Genomic DNA, 18,858 nt, shown 5'->3' on the forward strand with positions numbered 1-18,858 from the left:
AGAATCTATAGAGTCAACAAATAAACAACTAAAAGAAATATTTCCAAAATTTCTTTAATGAAATCACTGTTTGAAATGATTCTATCTGCCAAATACTGAGCAAACAAAAAAAACAAAACTGTAAAGTTCACTCCATAGTCATTGTTACTACTTATTCATGCTGCTGTAATGAATAGGTAGTTTTAAAAACTTAAATTCAGAGTTCCATGTATCTCTGCTAAAAAGGATATCAGTGTGTGGAGCTGCATTGCCTGATGCAAAAGAGAGGATTATTAGTGACTGATTTTTAATATCCCCAATCCCCAGACATAAACACATATGCCCTCCTCCCCAGAATGGTAATCTAAAGGACCAGTAATAATATTTTAGTATTCCATTTTTGTTAACCCTACTCAATCTTAAAATAAAATAAAATAAAAAGCCACTTTGAATTCAGAAAGATACATTTGTTACTTTTTTGGGTGTTAGCAAAGCTTTAGAATATATATAAAACGTACAGCCTGTGGTTTATCTTCTGGCAGGTAATAATTACCACTTTGCATGAATCGTTGTTATCATTCCTAATAACATTTGCTTTGTGGTTGAAATATGATAAATATGATAAATAGAAATACATTTAAATAAACATATTTATTTGAATCTGTTTGTAAAAGAAGAGAGAGAAAAGAAAACAAATATAAACAACTCTTTCAGTTGACTTTACATACACAGTCTGATTCAGGAAGTCTGCATTTCATACATGGTCCATATCATCCTGTGGATTGTATGTTGAAAATTAAAACTAGTTTTTAAAACCACAGTTCTAACCTGGTGTCTAGAATGATCATAATAAAATGGAAGTTTCTTTATTGCATCAGTGAGAATTTATTTTAGTGATGTCAATTAAGGAAAAAAGAACATGAAGGCAATTTACCAAGAGTTGTGATAGATTCTTCATCTCTGGCAGTTTTTAAATACAGATTGGATGTTTTTTTCTGGAAGATATGCTCTAGTTCAAACAGGAATTAATTCAAAGAAGTCCTGTGGCCTGTGTTATACAGGAGTTCAAACTAGAGGATCACAGTGGTCCCTTCTGGCCCTATAATCTATGAATCAGTGAAAAATATTTCTTTAGTGAAATAAATGTGAAATGAACTGAATAGCTAATATATTGATATTCTCAATTTTTAAAAATAAAATTTGCTCTCGAGTCAGCTAGATGGCTTGGCAGCCTCTTGTCAAATATCATAGAGAAGATTCAGGTTTTGGGAATGACTTAAGGATGGCCCTTTTGTGATATGCAAATGTTGGAATCTAACATTTAACTTTTATGTCATCAGGAACCAATAAGAGAGATTAGTCTTGATTATATATACTAAATGTTGTCATTGGTACTCTGACTCTTAGTATCCTGAGAGCTAATTTTTCCAAACTGAGCACCTCTGTTGCACTGGCAAATATGCAAGCCCATGCGCAGAATTATAATTATGTTCCCCAAATAAACACTTAGCATACAAACCCTTATTTACACACACAATTACCCAAATTGCAGACTCCGGCTACTAATGGTTTATATGCCTATATCCTGCAGGTGTAACTTAGGTCTTTACTGTTTACCTCAAGTTTCTAATAAACTTTTGAGTGGGATATGTAATTACACTGCCACTTTGGGCTCTGAAGTCCTCTTTTGTGGAAAATGTCCTATCTCCAGTGCCTGTCTCTCTTTTCCCCTAGCATTTGATCCATTCTACTCCCTGTGTCCCTGCCCCTTCAGATAACAAACAAGTAGCTGCCCAGCTAAAATTTCCACCAGTATAACTACAGCTTCTTGTGAGGACACCTCCAAAGTTTGGCTTTACCTCTCACCACAGATTTTGCAGCCCATGTAGACCAGCTCCTAGACTTATAGACTTTAAGGTCAGAAGGGACCAATATGTTCTTCTAGTCTGACCTCCTGCACAATGCAGGCTACCGCATTAGCTTTTTTCATGGCCACATCACATTGGTGGCTCATAGTCATCCTGTGATCAACCAATGCGCACAGGTCCTTCTCCTCCTCTGGCACTTCCAACTGATGCATCCCCAGCTTATAGCAAAAATTCTTGTTATTAGCCCCTAAATGCATGACCTTGCAGTTTCCACTATTAAATTTCATCCTATTTCTATTACTCCAGTTTACAAGGTTATCCAGATCTTCCTGTATGATATCCTGGTCTTCCTCTGTATTGGCAATACCTCCCAACTTTGTGCCATCCACAAATTTATTAGCACATTCCCACTTTTTGTGCCAAGGTCAATAATAAAAAGGTTAAATAAGATTGATCCCAAGACTGATCCCTGAGGAACTCCACTAGTAACCTCCCTCCAGCCTGACAGTTCACCTTTCAGTATGACCTGTTGTAGTCACCCCTTTAACCAGTTCCTTATCCACCTTTCAATTTTCATATTAATGCCCATCTTTTCCAATTTAACTAATAATTCCCTGTGGAACTGTATGAAATGCCTTACTGAAATCTAGACAAATTAGATCCAGTGCATTCCCTTTATCTAAAAAATCTGTTATCTTCTCAAAAAAGATCAGGTTGGTGTGGCACAATCTGCTTTTTGTAAAGCCATGTTGTATTTTGTCCCAATTACTGTTAACCTCAATGTCCTTAACTACTTGCTTTTCCAAAATTTTTTCCAAGACCTTGCGTACTATTGAGGTCAAACTAACAGGCCTGTAGTTACCCAGATCAAAAGTGCCTACTGGCAGTTGGAGGACTGTGATGCATGTGAGTGAGCACAAATTTTATGTTACATCATTCTTGGTTGCTGGCCCCTCTGCCCCTTACTTCCATGCCAGGAACTTTTTTTTTCCATTTTCTGGTTTTTTTAACCTGTTTTAAGGAAAACCTTTTTGAATGTTATGAAAGTGTTTTTACTATAAAATTAGATGTATGGTTGTGTACCTGCTTTTGAACCAACATAATTCAATTTCACTGCAGTATCATTAAAGGCTTACACCATTCTAAATCTTAGTATAACAAAATCAAGTCATTTAATCTCCAAGTGCCAACAGTAAAATGGGGATATAAATAGGGATCAAATCATATTTTATTTCTCCCACCCTTTATATATCTTATCTTTGCAGACTGCAAGCTCTTTTGGTGTATGTACAACACCTAGCACACTGCAGTTCCAATCTTGGTTGGAATGTGTAAACACTATTGTAATACAAATTATAATATTAATAAAGGAAGGGGGAAACTCACCATTTGCTTAATAAGCATTGTTCACCAGTGGTTCTCTAAACCACAGAGAGCCTTCTCATTTATTTTTGTTACTTCCCTTCACCATTCTGCCTTCCTCTCTGTTTTCTAGGGTATGTAAATTGGGAAACGTTTCTGTCACTAAGGGCTTGTCTACACCTACCGCGCTGCAGCTGTACCACTCGGTGAAGATGTTACCTATGCCAAGAGCTTCTCCCCTTGGCATAGGTACTCCACCTTTCTGAGAGGCGGTAGCTATGTCGACATGAGAAGCTCTCCCATCAACATAGTGCTGTCTAAACTGGGGGTTGGGTCAGTAAAACTACTTTGCTCAGGGATGTGGATTTTCCACACCCCTGAGCAATGTAGTTATTCCGCCATAAATTCATAGCGTTAGATCCAGGCTAAAAGTCAAAATGCTGTTCATTCCTTCTGAGGTAGGGTGATTACACACAACTCGCTCCAGAGCCTACTGATGTTACCTCAGCTGGTCAGAGGTTCACTGCAGAGTTGCCTAAGGCACTCTCTTTTCCCCAGAAGTAGAGCACAATATTTTCTCAGAATACCAGCCCCTGCCAGCTTGGGAGCAAAGGCAAATGTGTGCCTATATCACTGAGTGGATGCTTGACAGTCTCTAATCTTCAATCTTCTTCCTTACTTCCAAGAGAGGTTATTACTGTTCTGTGTCTTCACAATGAAGATCGAAAAAAAAAAAAAAAAGACTTTGCAGATACCATCTTGAGATCATCTTTTTAAGTGGCAAAGCACTTACAGTATCCTTTCCCCATAAACTGTCTGCTTCTCAGGAGCTCAACAGCATATACCTTCCTGTATTGCAGGCTGTAACAAAGAGACACTCAAACAGTTGGTAGAATGGTGGAATCAATGCGATCAGCCTCAGGCAGCTGCCAAAACTGTTCTTTATTTTACTTGTCAAAGGACTGCCCACCTTTTTGGAACACTTGTTCTTCTGTCTCTGTGTAAGGAATGATTTTCCTAACAAGGCCAATAATGGTATTTTTTTAAGATTTAAAATATGTGCTATCAGACGCCCCTCCTCCCACACACTGGGACTTGAAGCCATAAAATTACATGTGTTTATTCCTATAAATTATTTATTTCTTAGTATTCCCCAGCTAAGGAAGAAAAATGAACATTGTTCTTGTAACTTTATATTAACTGTTAAAATGCAATAGTGAAAGACAATGGTGCCAATAATAAACAAAAAAGCAAAATTAAAACAGAATAAGTGGATGGGGAGAGAGAATCATGCTTTTAATGGGACTCTAGCTTCAAATATTCCTGTGTAATGGTACACATCTCTGCAGTATATCTAAGAGGTTTGGTTTTGTTTGTTTAGGTTAAATTGATATTCACCTATAGTCAGTTAAACTAATTCATAAAACCCTGCTTCATGCCTTTCAGTGGGAGGTAACACAGGTGATATGGGGATGTTGCTTTTCTCTGGTGTGATGAGAGTCTGTCAGAAAGGAATAAAAATATCTTCTGTTTAAGTTTAAAAATGTAAACAAGGTTTTCCAAATGTCCTTCAAGTAATATGGCTTTGTTCTTGCCTCCATTTCTTCTACATTCAGATCTACCTAACTATTGCCTTGATTTTTCTCCCTTTGCTGGTCAAAACCTCGTGTTTCACAGTGGGAATTAAACTGAGGAAGAGCATAACATTGTTGCGGTTGTTAATGAAAAATTAATATTTTAACAGTATTTTAAAGCATGCAATGTGGATGCTGCCCCCTACTTAATGTACATGAATTGTTGTAGTGAAGGAGTTTGGAACAATTCACCTATGACACCTCACAAAGAAAATAAACTTCTGAAGATATACAGTTACCATTTCTAACTTCCTTCAAAAAATAGAAAATAGACAATTGTACAGGTGTGTGTTTTGGTGCCCTCTTTGGTGCATGGAAAAGTGCCACGTGAGACAATTAAATCACAACAAACTCAAGATAATCTGTCCTTGATGGCAGCCAGAATGGCCTTTGACTGAGGAGTGAGGCAATGGGCAAAGACTGCAAGGAATTGTGGGTCTGGGGATAGCTGAGCTGTTCCTTTAATTCTTTTGACCTCTATTTACCAAGGCGCACAGAACATCAATTTTCCAGAAACATGCCCTCAGCTCATGTGACCTCCCATACAAATATATGTTGGCTGATGCACATTATATCTCTTTTTCTACAACAGGCTATGAGGTATTACTACTTGCATACCAAGTGTCACACTTGGTGAACCAAGTGAACCAAATTCATAATTTACAAATGTGATTGAATATCATGCTGGTAGTTTTTAAGGAAAAGTCCATTGAGATTTTCATCTGTATATTGTTTTTTATTAAGATAGGCTTTTTCAGGTACACACACATTCTGTAGATGCAGTTTTCTAAAATATTTTCTAGGAAAATATTTGATCACACAAAAGGTTATGGAGATGCAAAACGAATATGATATGGATCTAACCCCTATGTAATATTGGGTCTCATCAGATAATTATTGCCAACCTTCAAGACCTCTGAAAGCAAAGTCAAGTCAAGTTACATAAAATTAAATTCTCCTTAAGAAAGCTAGTGAGCATTGTGGTAAGAGGAAGATTTGAAACTCTGATATAATTTTTTTTCACCACTCTCTGCGATTGGTTGTATGCAGCTTAATGAGCTCTTTCTATAAAAAGATCTCTCACCATTTCCTTTTCAGTAACTGATCATTAAGAAATAAGTCAATAATTCTCTCTCCCATCCCCACAGACTTGTAGTATCCTATTTGCTTTCCTTTCTAAGTTGTTAATAACTGGTTCTTTCTATAATCTACTCTTCATGGTTTTCTATTCTGATTTGTCTGTGCATGTTTTCTTTAGCCAGTTGTAGGGTGGCAGCTTTTGCAGCAACACGGCATGTAGCTGAAATAAAAATACAGTAAATTGGAAGGTCCAGTGTGCAGTCAACATTGGTTTCAGTTTGAAGTGGCTGAACTAGTTTGATTCTGGAAATTGTTTTGTGGCTCTTGCTCCTTGAATTGGTGCTTCACTGTTTACATCCAGCAGTCAGTGCTCAAACAATGGGGATCACGACAGGCATGCTAAGCATGTTCAGAGATAATGTTATACGGTAGCTTCTCATATTGCAGTGAGCCTCCCAGCCTGAGTCAATAGACCTGGGCAAGCAGGGCTTGCATTAGTGCTCTAATCATAGCTGTATAGACAGCATTTTGAAGTTGCAGCTCAGGCTCTGAAGGCTATGGAGGGGGGATGGACTTCAAAGTCTGAGCTCCAGCCTGAGCTGCAACTTCAAAATGCTGTCTATACAGCTATGTTTAGAGCACTAATGCAAGCCCTGCTTGCCCAGGTCTATTGACTCAGGCTGGGAGGCTCACTGTCGTGGGCTGTGTAGACATACCCTGAGAGACTCCACTGGGATAGACTCAGTGGATTGACATGGATGGGTGTTCCAAATAATTCATTCTTGATGGGTATATATGCAATGGATTCCCCCAGGGTGCAACTTAGGACTGGGATACCGCTGTGTCCTCTTAACTATCCAGCCTGGGTTCTCCCTCACCATGCTTTGCTAATGATAAGCAGCAAACCCCTCCAGGAGCTATCATCTCTCAGATCGACATCATGTGAAGCCCCACACCCAGCTAGATTACATGGATGCTCCCAGAGCCACTCATGAATCTCACAGAGAAAAGCACCAACCAGTTCACCTCAGCTCCCTGCCTTGCTGCCCAAAGTTGCACCATCCCGATCTGGTCAGAAACCTGATCAGTATAAGTTTATTACCTAGTCTGCCCCTCCCTCAGTGTGGAGAAGACATACACAAGCATGTGTTAACTGAGTTGAGGTTTTCCAAACACTTCAGCTGAAACACACTGTTTTAGGTGAAATATAAAAGAGATTTATTAACTACAGAAACAAGGATTTTAAGTGAGTACGAGTGGTAGGCATAGGAGATCAGATAGGCACCAAAGAAAACAAAGATAAACACACACTCTAAATCTTAAACCTTATAACACTAGGCAGTATCTAGATTAAGCAGTTTTTCTCACCCCACTAGATGTTATAGTTCTCAATACGGACTTCTCCCTCAAACCTGGGTCCAGTCTCTTTTTGTCTTTTAGTGTAGATGGGGGAGGAGAAAGAACAAAGCATGCAGCTCCTGTTCCTTAATTTATATCTTTGACCATGTGCTTAGTAGACATTAGTCCAGGCATGTCCAGGAGGGCTCTGCTGAGACACAACATTGCTCAATATCCCCCCGCCCAGTGTCGTCTTCTGCAACTGTCATTGTATTGTAAATTCTTTGATTACAATTACAACACCCTTGCAGGAAAATAGTCCTTGAATACCCTCTTGGGTGGGACAACTGCCCTTACAGAAGTGACTCTTAAATTTATAGGATATTTCTTTTAACAACTATAGAGTAAAATCTTATAACTTGATACACACTAATGATACACATACTTTGACAGCATAATGCAGCATATTACTCTGAATTCTTTATTAATTAAATCCCAGATTAGCCATTCCATCATTTTACCTGGGATCAAGATCAGGTTGACAGTCCTATACCTCCCAGTCATCCCATTTATATTTTTATAATATTGGCCCAACAATAGCTTTTTTCTAGTCTTGTGAAACTTCCCCAGTGTTCGAAGAGTTATTGAAAATCAGCATTAACGGTCCAGCCAGCTCCTTTGGCCAGCTCTTTAAAAACTCTTGGATACAAATTTCTCATCCTGCTGATTTAAAAATATCAGACTTTTAGTAATTACTGTTTAATAGCCTCCTGTCTTACTACTGAAATGGGAGGTGTTTCATATTTCGTGTGTGACTAAATCATCTCTTTTTTCCCAAATGTAGAACAGATATATTAATTGAACTCTTCTGCCTTTTCTGCATGTACTACTGAGCTTTTCCTTACATGTATGGGATAGTATTTTAAGAAATGAGGCAAGTAAAGATGTGGTAGGCATTTTATGACCATCCCAAAAGTACACAGCTTCCACAATTGAAGTAGTCTAGTTATTAATTGCCATCAGCTCACCAAAGGCAAAGTAAATTTTCTTTTTACGTAGATAATTAGTTTTCCAAGGCTATCCATTTTATATAGTTCTCTGAGCTGTACTTGACAAAGGTTGGATGGCTTTCCTAACCACGTAGTGCTTTGTGAACCTTTGCACAATATTATGTCAGACCTGAGGGTGCCCAATTTATAGAGATGGTTGGGAATTTTTTGAAAAAATGCTTTTTCATCAGAAAATGTCTGTTCATTGAAATTGACACTTTTTTTTTTTGAAAAAGGGTCATATTGACTTTTTTTACTCAAAAATTTTTTGAAACAAAGTTTTGAAATTGTCACAATGTTTTGTTATGACATTATTTAATAAAAATATTATTGTTTTCTGGTTCAACTTTTTGTTTAGTAACATAAGATAATTATAGTAAACAAATTTAAAAAATAAATGGTCACTCTCAAAATGAAATATTTCAAAATTATCAAAATGAAATATTTTGATTGATCCAAAATGAATTATTTTTCAGATTTTCAGTTTATGAAAATTTTCAAGATTTTGACTTTTTGTCCTAATTTGGGACAGACAATCTTTTTGATACTTCAAACTTTAGTAGGAAGGAAAATTGTCTCCTAGGCAGCTCTACTAATTTATATATGTTTACAAATTTTTAGAAATGAGAATGAAAAACATTTTAAAAGATTTTCCAATATCCTTTTGGCTGAAATATTCAAGAGCTCCACATTATTATGTTTTTCAATTTGCTTTATATCATTGTCTAACATTCCACAGTGTTCTTCCCACAAAATTCCAGAAAAAGTCTGACTTTGTATTGGCTCTTGAAACACCATAATAGCCCTTACGTTATAAAGCCTGTATGAAACATCTCACTGAAGCTTAATAGAGTTTTGGAACTTGGCACTATAGCATGCATTGTTCTGTATTTAGTATGAAATGCAGTTTGCCTAGTAAAACAAGCTACAAAAAAGAGCCAGTGACCATATAAAGGGATCTGCTTTCCATATTTAACAAATTACAACATAAGGATTAATATATTTGCATTAAAAACAGAAATTTCTGAACTACATACCAAATTTAATGTTAAAAACCAGAGTGCTGATTTCTACCAAAAATACCTAACTCATGAGTAGTTCTTCTTAATGTGAGGAGCTAATGGAATGATTTGTGTGAACATAGCTTTTGCCAGATCAGGCCCTAAATTTATTTCTTGAAGTAAAATTTTGACAATGACAATTGGGAGAAAACAAACACATATTAATATACAAGATGGCAACAACAACAAAAAATAACCCTCACCACAACAACAACACTTTCTGAACATGTTTTGTTCTAACTGCAGCAACCACCATCTCTCACTTCCCCTTATATTTGGGCTAAAATCGTATGTGCAAAAGTTTCAGCTTTATGTAAACTAAAATGGATCAATTCTGTGACTCCTCAGAATTGGGGTTTTATAGTGAAAATGCTGATAGACTTTTATTAAAACTGCCAAGTGCCAGTACAAGGAAGTGCCTTTAACCTCAGTGAATGCTGATGCAGGGGTTTAGTACTGTATGAATTTTTTAAAGTTACCCAGGAGAGTTATCTTATTCATTGAGTCTTGTGTCTGGTGCAATAATTGCATCTGGTGCAATTTTTCTTGCCTTACTTTGTGGTTATTTTTTATTCTTGTATAAAGTGGGGAAAGGTTCTAAAACACGAGCAAAGTTGAGCTCATGTGTTTGACTAGTCTGTGTCAAAAGGAAACTGGAGATTGGTAATGGAAAAATCTAGGTGTGGTGTTTTGTTTTTCCCTCCAGCATTACATTTAATGAAAGCTACATTTATTCTGCACACAAAACATAACAAGAAGTTCAGCATAGCACTAGGCATTAGTTTACTACCAAATAAATTACTGATGATCTGCCAATTATTTTAAAGTGTTGACTGTCTTTTATGCACCACTTAATGCAATAAATATCTGTCTAGATCTTCAATCACACCATAACCTTAGAATTAATTATCAGAGCTGAAGTTTGAAGGAATTAAAATTCAGTTTCCATAGAATTCATTTTTTTAATTTATTTTTTGTGTTAATGTGTTCATGGGCTTGCTGCAGTCACCTAAATAGCAACATATATAACTTGATACAGCAGAACAGAATGTACTGTTGCCAATTTGTGTTTTGAAGAGTTTTCCACATGCTTATTTAAAAAAAAGTATTGCAAAAGGAGTTAATATCCCTAGTTCTACAAAAAGTATAGCACACAATACTTAGACCTCTTTATTAACGTTCCAAATTAAAACTATTTGTTTTTCAATTGCCCAAATACATTGCTTTCATTTTAAGTTGTTTACAGTATACCACCCAAGTAATATGTTGGAAATTAATAAGTAATTTGGTAGAGAACATGTTTCAGATTGGGTAGGGTGCAGCTGTATAGAAGATGTGGTTGCACTGTTGGTTCATTCTTCTCACTTAAAAGCAGAGAGTTTTTTGAGTAATCCAAGGTAAGTTTTCCCTTGACAGAAGGGAGACAACTGGATTTTTTTTTAAGTCCACCTCTGTCTGTGTACAGAAGGTGAGATCATAGTAATATATTAACAACTTTATACAAATAAACACTGATTAAATCGCCCTCTCTGTGTTTTCACTTCTTACAGGAAGAGCCATATGTGATGTTCAAGAAGTCTGACAAACCTCTGTATGGGAATGATCGATTTGAGGGATATTGCATCGACCTCCTCAGGGAGCTAGCTACCATCCTTGGATTTACCTATGAAATTAGGCTGGTGGAGGATGGCAAATATGGAGCCCAGGATGATGCCAGCGGACAGTGGAATGGAATGGTTCGTGAACTAATTGATCATGTAAGTTCCTTTTTGGAAGTGAATCTGCTATCTTATTGAAATCTAAGTGAGCGCAACATTTAACAAGATACTGCAGGTTGCTGATTGCTTTTTTTTTACATGGATAGATTGTGATAATTGTGCATGTTCATGCTAATTGTATGCTGAGATTTTCTAGGGCAACAAGTCACTGTACTTGTTTTTAAAAAAAGACCTTAAAGATGCCACTTTTCAGTTTTTAAAATGTATCATTAGACATAGGCTATTTATTTTGCCATCTCTGTTTTTGTCTTCCTAACGGAAAGAACTTCATGCTTATATGAATCATTTCCAAATCTAAATGTAGAATAGATAGCATCCACAATGATTTCTGAAGAGCAATGTATTTCCCTTGTGAAAAGAAATATGATACTCACTAACTTAATCATTCAGGAACAATCAGCTCTCCTTTTCTGGCAGCAAACCTGGTATTGTGTCCCAGGGGAATCCCTATATAACCTTTAAAATATGCAGTATTATCTCCCATTAACATATACTGAGCAGAGCCCTGTCTTTTCTCCTTAAAACATCTGCTGTAAAGTCCAGGCACTGAGACAGAAATATCAGTGCACACTGAAGCAGCAGGGTAATTCAATGTGAGTCAAAACAGATATCATTACAGGCAATTGTTTGTAATTGAATAAGTCAGACATCCCTTCTCTCTGGCCTTTAAAACGTACTTTCTCAGTTGGTGGTGCCAATTGAATTTGGTCTCTTGGAGTTTAGTGTGTTTGAAAATTATGCAATTGTCTCTAGCTTCTTTGTGTTTTATCAAATTTGTGTTTATTGTAAATTGCTCAATATCGAGACATCTGATCAAAGCCACTTGAAATAAACCAAATACTCTCTGCATCAATTTGATTTAAAACAACAAAAAGATAGGCAGAGTTTTCTATAGCGCCAGTCAAACTTCTTCAAGACAGCAACAGCACCCAGACCCGCACACTAAACCCAGCCATTGAAATTAGATTGAAGTATTACAGCGCACAGGAGACTAGACTGCTATGTGCCATTGGAGGAATCGAGGTGCACCAGTGCCCGTGAGCCCACAATGGCAGCAAAGTGATTAAGGGAGAAATACACAGATAATCCTGGAAAGTGCTGCACCCACATGCTGCAGAGGAAGGTGAAAACCCCCAAAGGTAATTGCCAGTCTGACCTGAGGGAATATTCCTTTGCAACCCCATTTACGGTGATCAGTTAGACCGTATGCAGGTGAGCAAGAACCAGCCAGCCAAGCAGCTGAGAGAGAGAATGATTGGTGCCACCACAGAGCACTAGTCCTCCCTGTGCAGTGTCCTATCTCCAGTCATGGCCATCTCTGATGCTTCAGAAGAAGGCAATGCAAAAAAAAAAAATTAAAACTTTGCCAAAATACATTGGGGGGGAAACAAAATCCAATCGTGCAGCTGAAACCCTGAAGCCTGAGCTTTTAGGAACATAAGACAAACTAGAAATGAGCCACAGGGCTGTTGAATGCCTATCCCTTACCATCACAAATAGCTCCATCATACAGTCTACTCTGTTGCTGAATCACTAAATGCATATGGGAATACTGTCTTGGATATGGTGCATCATGGAAGATATAATCCGACTGGGGAATCTGACCCATAGAGGAGAATAGGGGCATGTGGCACTGTCATATGCCAGCCTCTTGCTTCAAGCTGTGGCACAACAGGTGCACTTGTGTCAGTTTCCCCTTTTACAGAGGCCCCAGTAACTGTAACATGAGCTTTCTTGTCTCAATAATATCCCTCCTTAGAGCTGGTTTATTACAACATGGTTTAAATAATCCATAACAAAAGTCTCCAAATATAGACAATTTATCATCCTATTAAAATCATACAACATCTAGTCCCTTGATATCCCACATACTACACTCTGGCATCTTCCACCCCACCTGGACTCTTGGTCACAGATGCAATGGCCTTCCTTCCTCTTAAAGGGCCAGTGTCACCCAGTAGCAGGCACCCAAACTGCAACTTCCATGATGCACCACAAAAGCAATCCTGAATCACAGTTTTTTGGTGTTGGGGCAAACATTCAGTTTTGGGGTGCTTGGTTTTTAAACAAACAAAGAAAATAATGTTGTGTGAAGCAGACATTTGTCACAAAATAATTAATTTTGTCAAACCCCCAATTTTCAGTCAAAAAACATTTTCATGGAATATTTTCAACCAGTCTAATTGCTATCTCTATTTCTCTCTCTCTTTTTTATCTATTCTTACCTTTCTGTGTATGTAATTCTTTTCTCTATATTTACCTATATTCCTCTATATCTCTGTTTTATATATCTGTCTATCTCTCTGTATGTGTGTGTGCATACTAAATATAATTAATAAGCAAATATTTTAAATATGAGAAGTGCCCCAAAAGCAAGTTATTCGGTATGGAGACATCAAGAATGAAAATGATTATATCTGATCATCTCCCTCTGCCACCTGAGCTTCAATTGCTTTACAGTCATCATTTCTGCTTAGATCCTCCATCTGTGTTTACAGCAGCCTGTTATTTTTGCAGGTAATCATCTAGTGACCTCCCACCCAAATTATTTGTTTAGGATGATACCCACAACCAGCTGGGTGATTTCCAGACATTCTGAGAATCCCCTTGGCAAAGACACCTCATAGACTAGGGATAATTTATAGCACATAGGCCTCAACTTCATTAAGTAAACAAGAATGTAACCAAAGAAGGAAACAGTGAGCATAATATTTACATTACAGGATGGCTGAAGATGCTAAGACTGAGCATGAGCCATTCTTTGTCTGGCTTGTAGACCCAGAAGTCAGAATGGTTACCCAACAAGATGCACCAAGCAATGGTCTATTTTCATAGAGGGTGATAGAGCTGGGAAACACTCCAAACAGGCTCATTGGTGAGTCTTTGAGTCTTAGCTACATATGAATCACACAATAGTGGGAAATACATATCTACCATCCTGGCCCAAACAGCCAAATAAATGCACCTTCCTGCAAAACAGCATCCACTCAAAAGTTGCAACATAATGCAGAGGAATGTATGGAAACAAAAACGTAATTCTAACTTGACTTGAACAGAAAAGAAAATACAATGATTAATCAACATAACACGACCATCATACATACAGCAGTTCCACATCAATGCAATCTCCTGAGGATGAGGACCAACTGTTTGCCTTCGGTCCTTTGTGTGGGTAGGCAGATGGGAGGGAAAGCTTTGCTGCAGCAGACAGAGTGTGAATGGCCCTTTGGTCCTCCCATACCTCATCCTAATGGGTAAGGGAGCAGGAGTAATCAGGTTGCCTCTCTCCTGACCAATAAGTAGGCTCTTTAGAACAGGGGGGGACCTTGGGAACAGCCTGAACCCAAACCAACTTGTGATTGGTCTGGAGGGGCAAGTAGACTCTGGCATCCATTCAGGGAATAATCTCAGCAAACCCAGCCCAGTGAGTCACAGGTCTACGAATCTGTGTGTGAGGATGGGGTGAGAGTAGGGGCTAAAGGGTGGGAATGACTGAACAGAATTGAAGTGGGGACTGTCCCTGCCTCCAGGTACTCGCAGTCATATACATAAATAGAGGTAAGACAAAGATTTTATAGATTCATTGTAGGCAGGATGGCAGAAGTGTCTTTAAGAGGGACTTAAATGTGGACAGAATATGGAAATGTTCAGTTATTCATGCCCTAGATATATTTGTTTTCACACAATTGCTGCAGAGGAGCTTTATGTCATCCTGACCATCTTTGACATTTTGTGGATGATTAGTAGCATGTTTTACACATTCTGCTATGGTTAATATACATCTCCTGAATTATGGTATATTTAGCAGTCAGACTCATTACTATCTAACCATCAAAGTTGTCTAAGTTCCATCAGTATGCCACTTTCCTACCCTCTTTATTTTTAGGACAACATGTGTAGCATTCATCAGTTTTTCTGATATATCTAATATCCAGCAATGAACTGAGAGTTGTCATAAATAATCATAATGAACAAGGTGTCCTGAAAAAGAGAACATCTGTTAGGGCACCGAAGTAAATACTTTACTTTGTATTATACAAAGTGGTAAATAAACTAAGAGGCTGTTGTCTTGTGGAGGGTGTTGTGACTCTAGGTGTATGTTCTGAATTGACCTCCAGTTGCCCTTTCTTAAACGCTCTGCTTAAAATGATCATAGCAACACCAGGTAGGATGGGATGAAGCCAGCATTTGGAAGGTTATCTTACACCATGGGGCTACCAGCTCAGACCCTTCCTAAGTAATCCAATTCTTCTGAACATAAATCATGATTACAGATGGGCCATTATCCAACCACACTAAAAGAGCTACAAGTTGTGACTTCTTCGTCCACGATGTGGGGGGGAGGGGTGAATGTTGTACACTTTGAGGAATACTTTTTACTAGTAGCTTTAGGGATTTTATAAGTTGTTGATCATCTACACTTAAGATCAGAAAAAGGCAAATAACTATGCTGACTAGTCTTGGTTAATTGGGTTAACAGAGCTATAGGATGCCATTACAAAGAATGCTGTGTATAAATTGTTCAAGGATTTTTAAGATTGCAAAGCCTAGCTTCTCTATGTTATGTACATGAAAAAGAGGCTTCCTAACTTTTTAAAAAAGATAAATAGTACAATATAAGGCCCAAACTTCCAAAATTTGGCACCTAAACCTAGGCATCTAAATCTGTATTTAGGCACCTCACACCTCTAAGGTGTAGGCTCAGAGGTGTGCAGAGTTGAAAGTATGAGCTCAGCACATTTCTGGAAATAATGTCACTTATTTAGGGCCTAAATATAGATTTAAGCTTTTTAAAATCTATAGGAGGGTAGTTCTCCTATAGGTCTTGTGGACCTCCACAAGTAGAGGACCTCCAGTACTGCACAGCATGCAAGATGTGCAGAGACTATGATAGGGAAGTTCTTGCCTCAGCCTATGTGCATTTTCAATTTGCTTTTTGGTTTTCCGCTAACTTATGTGCTCTCTTCTATCATGTGACATTGGCTGTGTGTGCACAGTTGTGTGTCTGTAGTGTTTGGCCCATGTACTGTAGGGCAAAGGTTCCTAAATGTAGCTTTTGGACCTCATGGTGATTCACAAAGCACTGGATGGTCACTGGATGGATCTCCTTTGATCTTGCAAATACATTAAACTGAAAGCTAAAATACATGAAATGATTCCTTTCCTAATATTACTTCCTTGTGAAAGCTACAGCAGTTTCTCATGTGAGTTGTGTGATTCCTAATGGGAGAGAGAGCATTCTGAATAATTGCAAATGGGAGGGAAATGTTCCATAAAGCAATCTCTATTATGTGTTCTTCATTACGAAAAATATAAGGACTCCTGAATTATATGTGAACAGTCTGATGCTTTCAGCTAAAGGAGTTAATCCTTTTGCACAGGTGTTAGAAGCATATGCTTTGGAGGCTGATTTAAAGTACATTGAAGTCAGAGGCTGTTTTTCCATTGACTTGAAGATTTCCAGTTCTAACTGTGCTGGTGTTCTGTGGTGGGTTCATTATATATGCACACCCCCTAACGTTGTGGGATAAAATTGTATAATATGATTATTAGAGAAATAGGAAGTTTGTCTGTCCACCGTGTACTAATAGATGTGTGTATGTAGAGATATAGATGCATATATATGTATCCATGCATATATAATGTGCCTATAAAGATGTCAGATATTGACACTTTCTGGCTAAGTTATACAGGAAAATTATTTTACTTTACTTTCAATGAAACTTCTTTGCAACTTCAAGATTGCTTTAAACCACTCTTAGTGGTAGTATTTTAAAATAGTAAGGAAAATGATTGCAGTTTTATAGTTTCCAGCAGATCTGAGTTAGAGCTGAGAAATCCACTGGGAACAAATTCACTATTATTATATACCATTAAAAAAGATGGTGGTGGTTTCTTGTCTGTCACTTTGCATAATTTCTCCGCACAGTTCTTATGCAACACAAAGGTTGCGCATTACAAATAGTATTTAACAGTAGCAGAGCTTTTATGATTCATAAATCACTCATGGAAAAGCCTCTCTAACTACTCTCCATTTAGATCATATTTTTATGATGCACAAGCATTAAAATTAAACATTTGTTTTTTCAAACTCATCAAAGTCTTGAGGTATTTTCATTTCAGAAGAAAGAGTGAGACTTGTGCATGCAGTACAGCAGATAGAAAAACAGATGTTACTTAGTGTGAATTAACCTTAAATGTATCTTTGGGTTGAAGAGCGTGTATTTTTTGAATTTCTTAAAATGAAAGTCCTTCATCACTTTTAACTGCAGAATATTTAAAATGATTGCAGCAATAACATTATTTCACACTTTTAAGAACTATAAAGGATTCAGATGTTCTTAGATAAATCATTATTCATCAGGCTTCTCTAATTATTGAAGTTATTTGTGCCCATAAATGACTTGAGTTTAGCTGTTTGTATCATTATATAGAAGTTAGGCAGATGCTTTGATGTTGAATTCAACTAGGCAGATATTTAGATGTTTGCTTTTTTTGATAAGGAATGACTTCTCTAGCTTTTTGCTGACCCATTTTTTGGACTGAAAATCATCCTGGATGTCCAAGTCTTTTGTACCTCAAAGGTGGCAACCCTCCCTTCAACCACTCCCCCTCTGCATTAGTACATGTTGCACCCTGTGAATTGAGGTACTGTGACTTCCCCCGCCCCCCCGGTATTCTTGGAGGCACTGTGTCTGCCCCATAGCACTTTCTTCTGGACATCTTCCTCACTATTTACCAATGCAGGCCATGGTTTAAGGTGTACATTTTCAAAGGCACAAATTGTCAGTTAGGCACCTAGCTTCCATTGACTTTCAGTGGGACTTAAGTGCCTAATTGCTATTGGTGCTTCTGATAATCTTCCCCTAAATGAATATATTGACACATACACATATAATATCATGCACAGAATACATTTTTGTTAGGCCATTTCCAAAATATTTCCCCAGAGAAGACTCACTGAAATTGTATCATCTCCATTATAGAATTCTTTCTGATTGTGTGGAACATAAAATAATCTCTCTCTCTCAACTTTTTATCAGACTGGACACTTTTTTTTTTAATTTTTCAGTATAATTTACAAATTTAACTTGGTATGTACTCTCTTCTTGCAATATACCTTAATTTCTCACTGAGAGCTGCTACGGTGGTATTGACTTTCAGGTTCAAAAATTGACAAGGACACTTCTCAGGAAGATACGTTTTCCTTGAGCCTGTAAAGCCTAGTTGTACAAAAGCAATTATTAAGCCACAGGTATTGTCTCTGTCACTTCCTGTTTGAATTGAGTTACTAGGTAGACCATTATGAGTGTGGCAAATTCAGACCTACATAGTATCTTGGTTTTCTACTATCATGACCATATATTGGATGAAAGATAGTATTCATTTTATACCTGCTATATGAGTATGCTAGGTAGCTTAGCTTATGTGGGATGTCACCAGTGAGTTAGCAAAAGAAAAATTATTCTGGGAAATGACACTATTGGAGTTTCAAAAATAGAAGATTTCCATCAAGTCTACAATATACTTGAATATTTAGCAAATGTTAAGCACATCAGTGATGAGAGAAAAGGATAAACTGACGATGACTGAGTAAAAATAATCAACTAGTATCATATGCTATGGGTTGGGATCATCATTCAAGACTTCAAATCATCTTTTTTTTCTATTCTTAAATTTAGGAGAACCTCCTGCATTTATGTCTTGCA

The 18,858-nt window shown here is 37.5% G+C and overlaps 1 protein-coding gene across 4 annotated transcripts in view; it reads left to right on the top strand.

The window, feature by feature from the left end:
• GRIK2 (glutamate ionotropic receptor kainate type subunit 2) overlaps nt 1-18,858 on the top strand; it is a 614,149-nt gene that overhangs the window by 373,552 nt on the left and 221,739 nt on the right. For all 4 annotated transcript variants that reach the window (XM_067546518.1, XM_067546520.1, XM_067546521.1 and 1 more), the window contains one exon: nt 10,922-11,128. In XM_067546518.1, the coding sequence (XP_067402619.1) occupies nt 10,922-11,128 (207 nt within the window). The remainder of the gene's footprint in view (nt 1-10,921; nt 11,129-18,858) is intronic.

Source organism: Emydura macquarii, unplaced genomic scaffold (genome assembly GCF_026122565.2).
Source record: "Emydura macquarii macquarii isolate MOO-44397 ecotype Brisbane River unplaced genomic scaffold, CSIRO-AGI_Emac_v2 contig_1146, whole genome shotgun sequence".
Lineage (NCBI taxonomy): Eukaryota > Metazoa > Chordata > Testudines > Chelidae > Emydura > Emydura macquarii.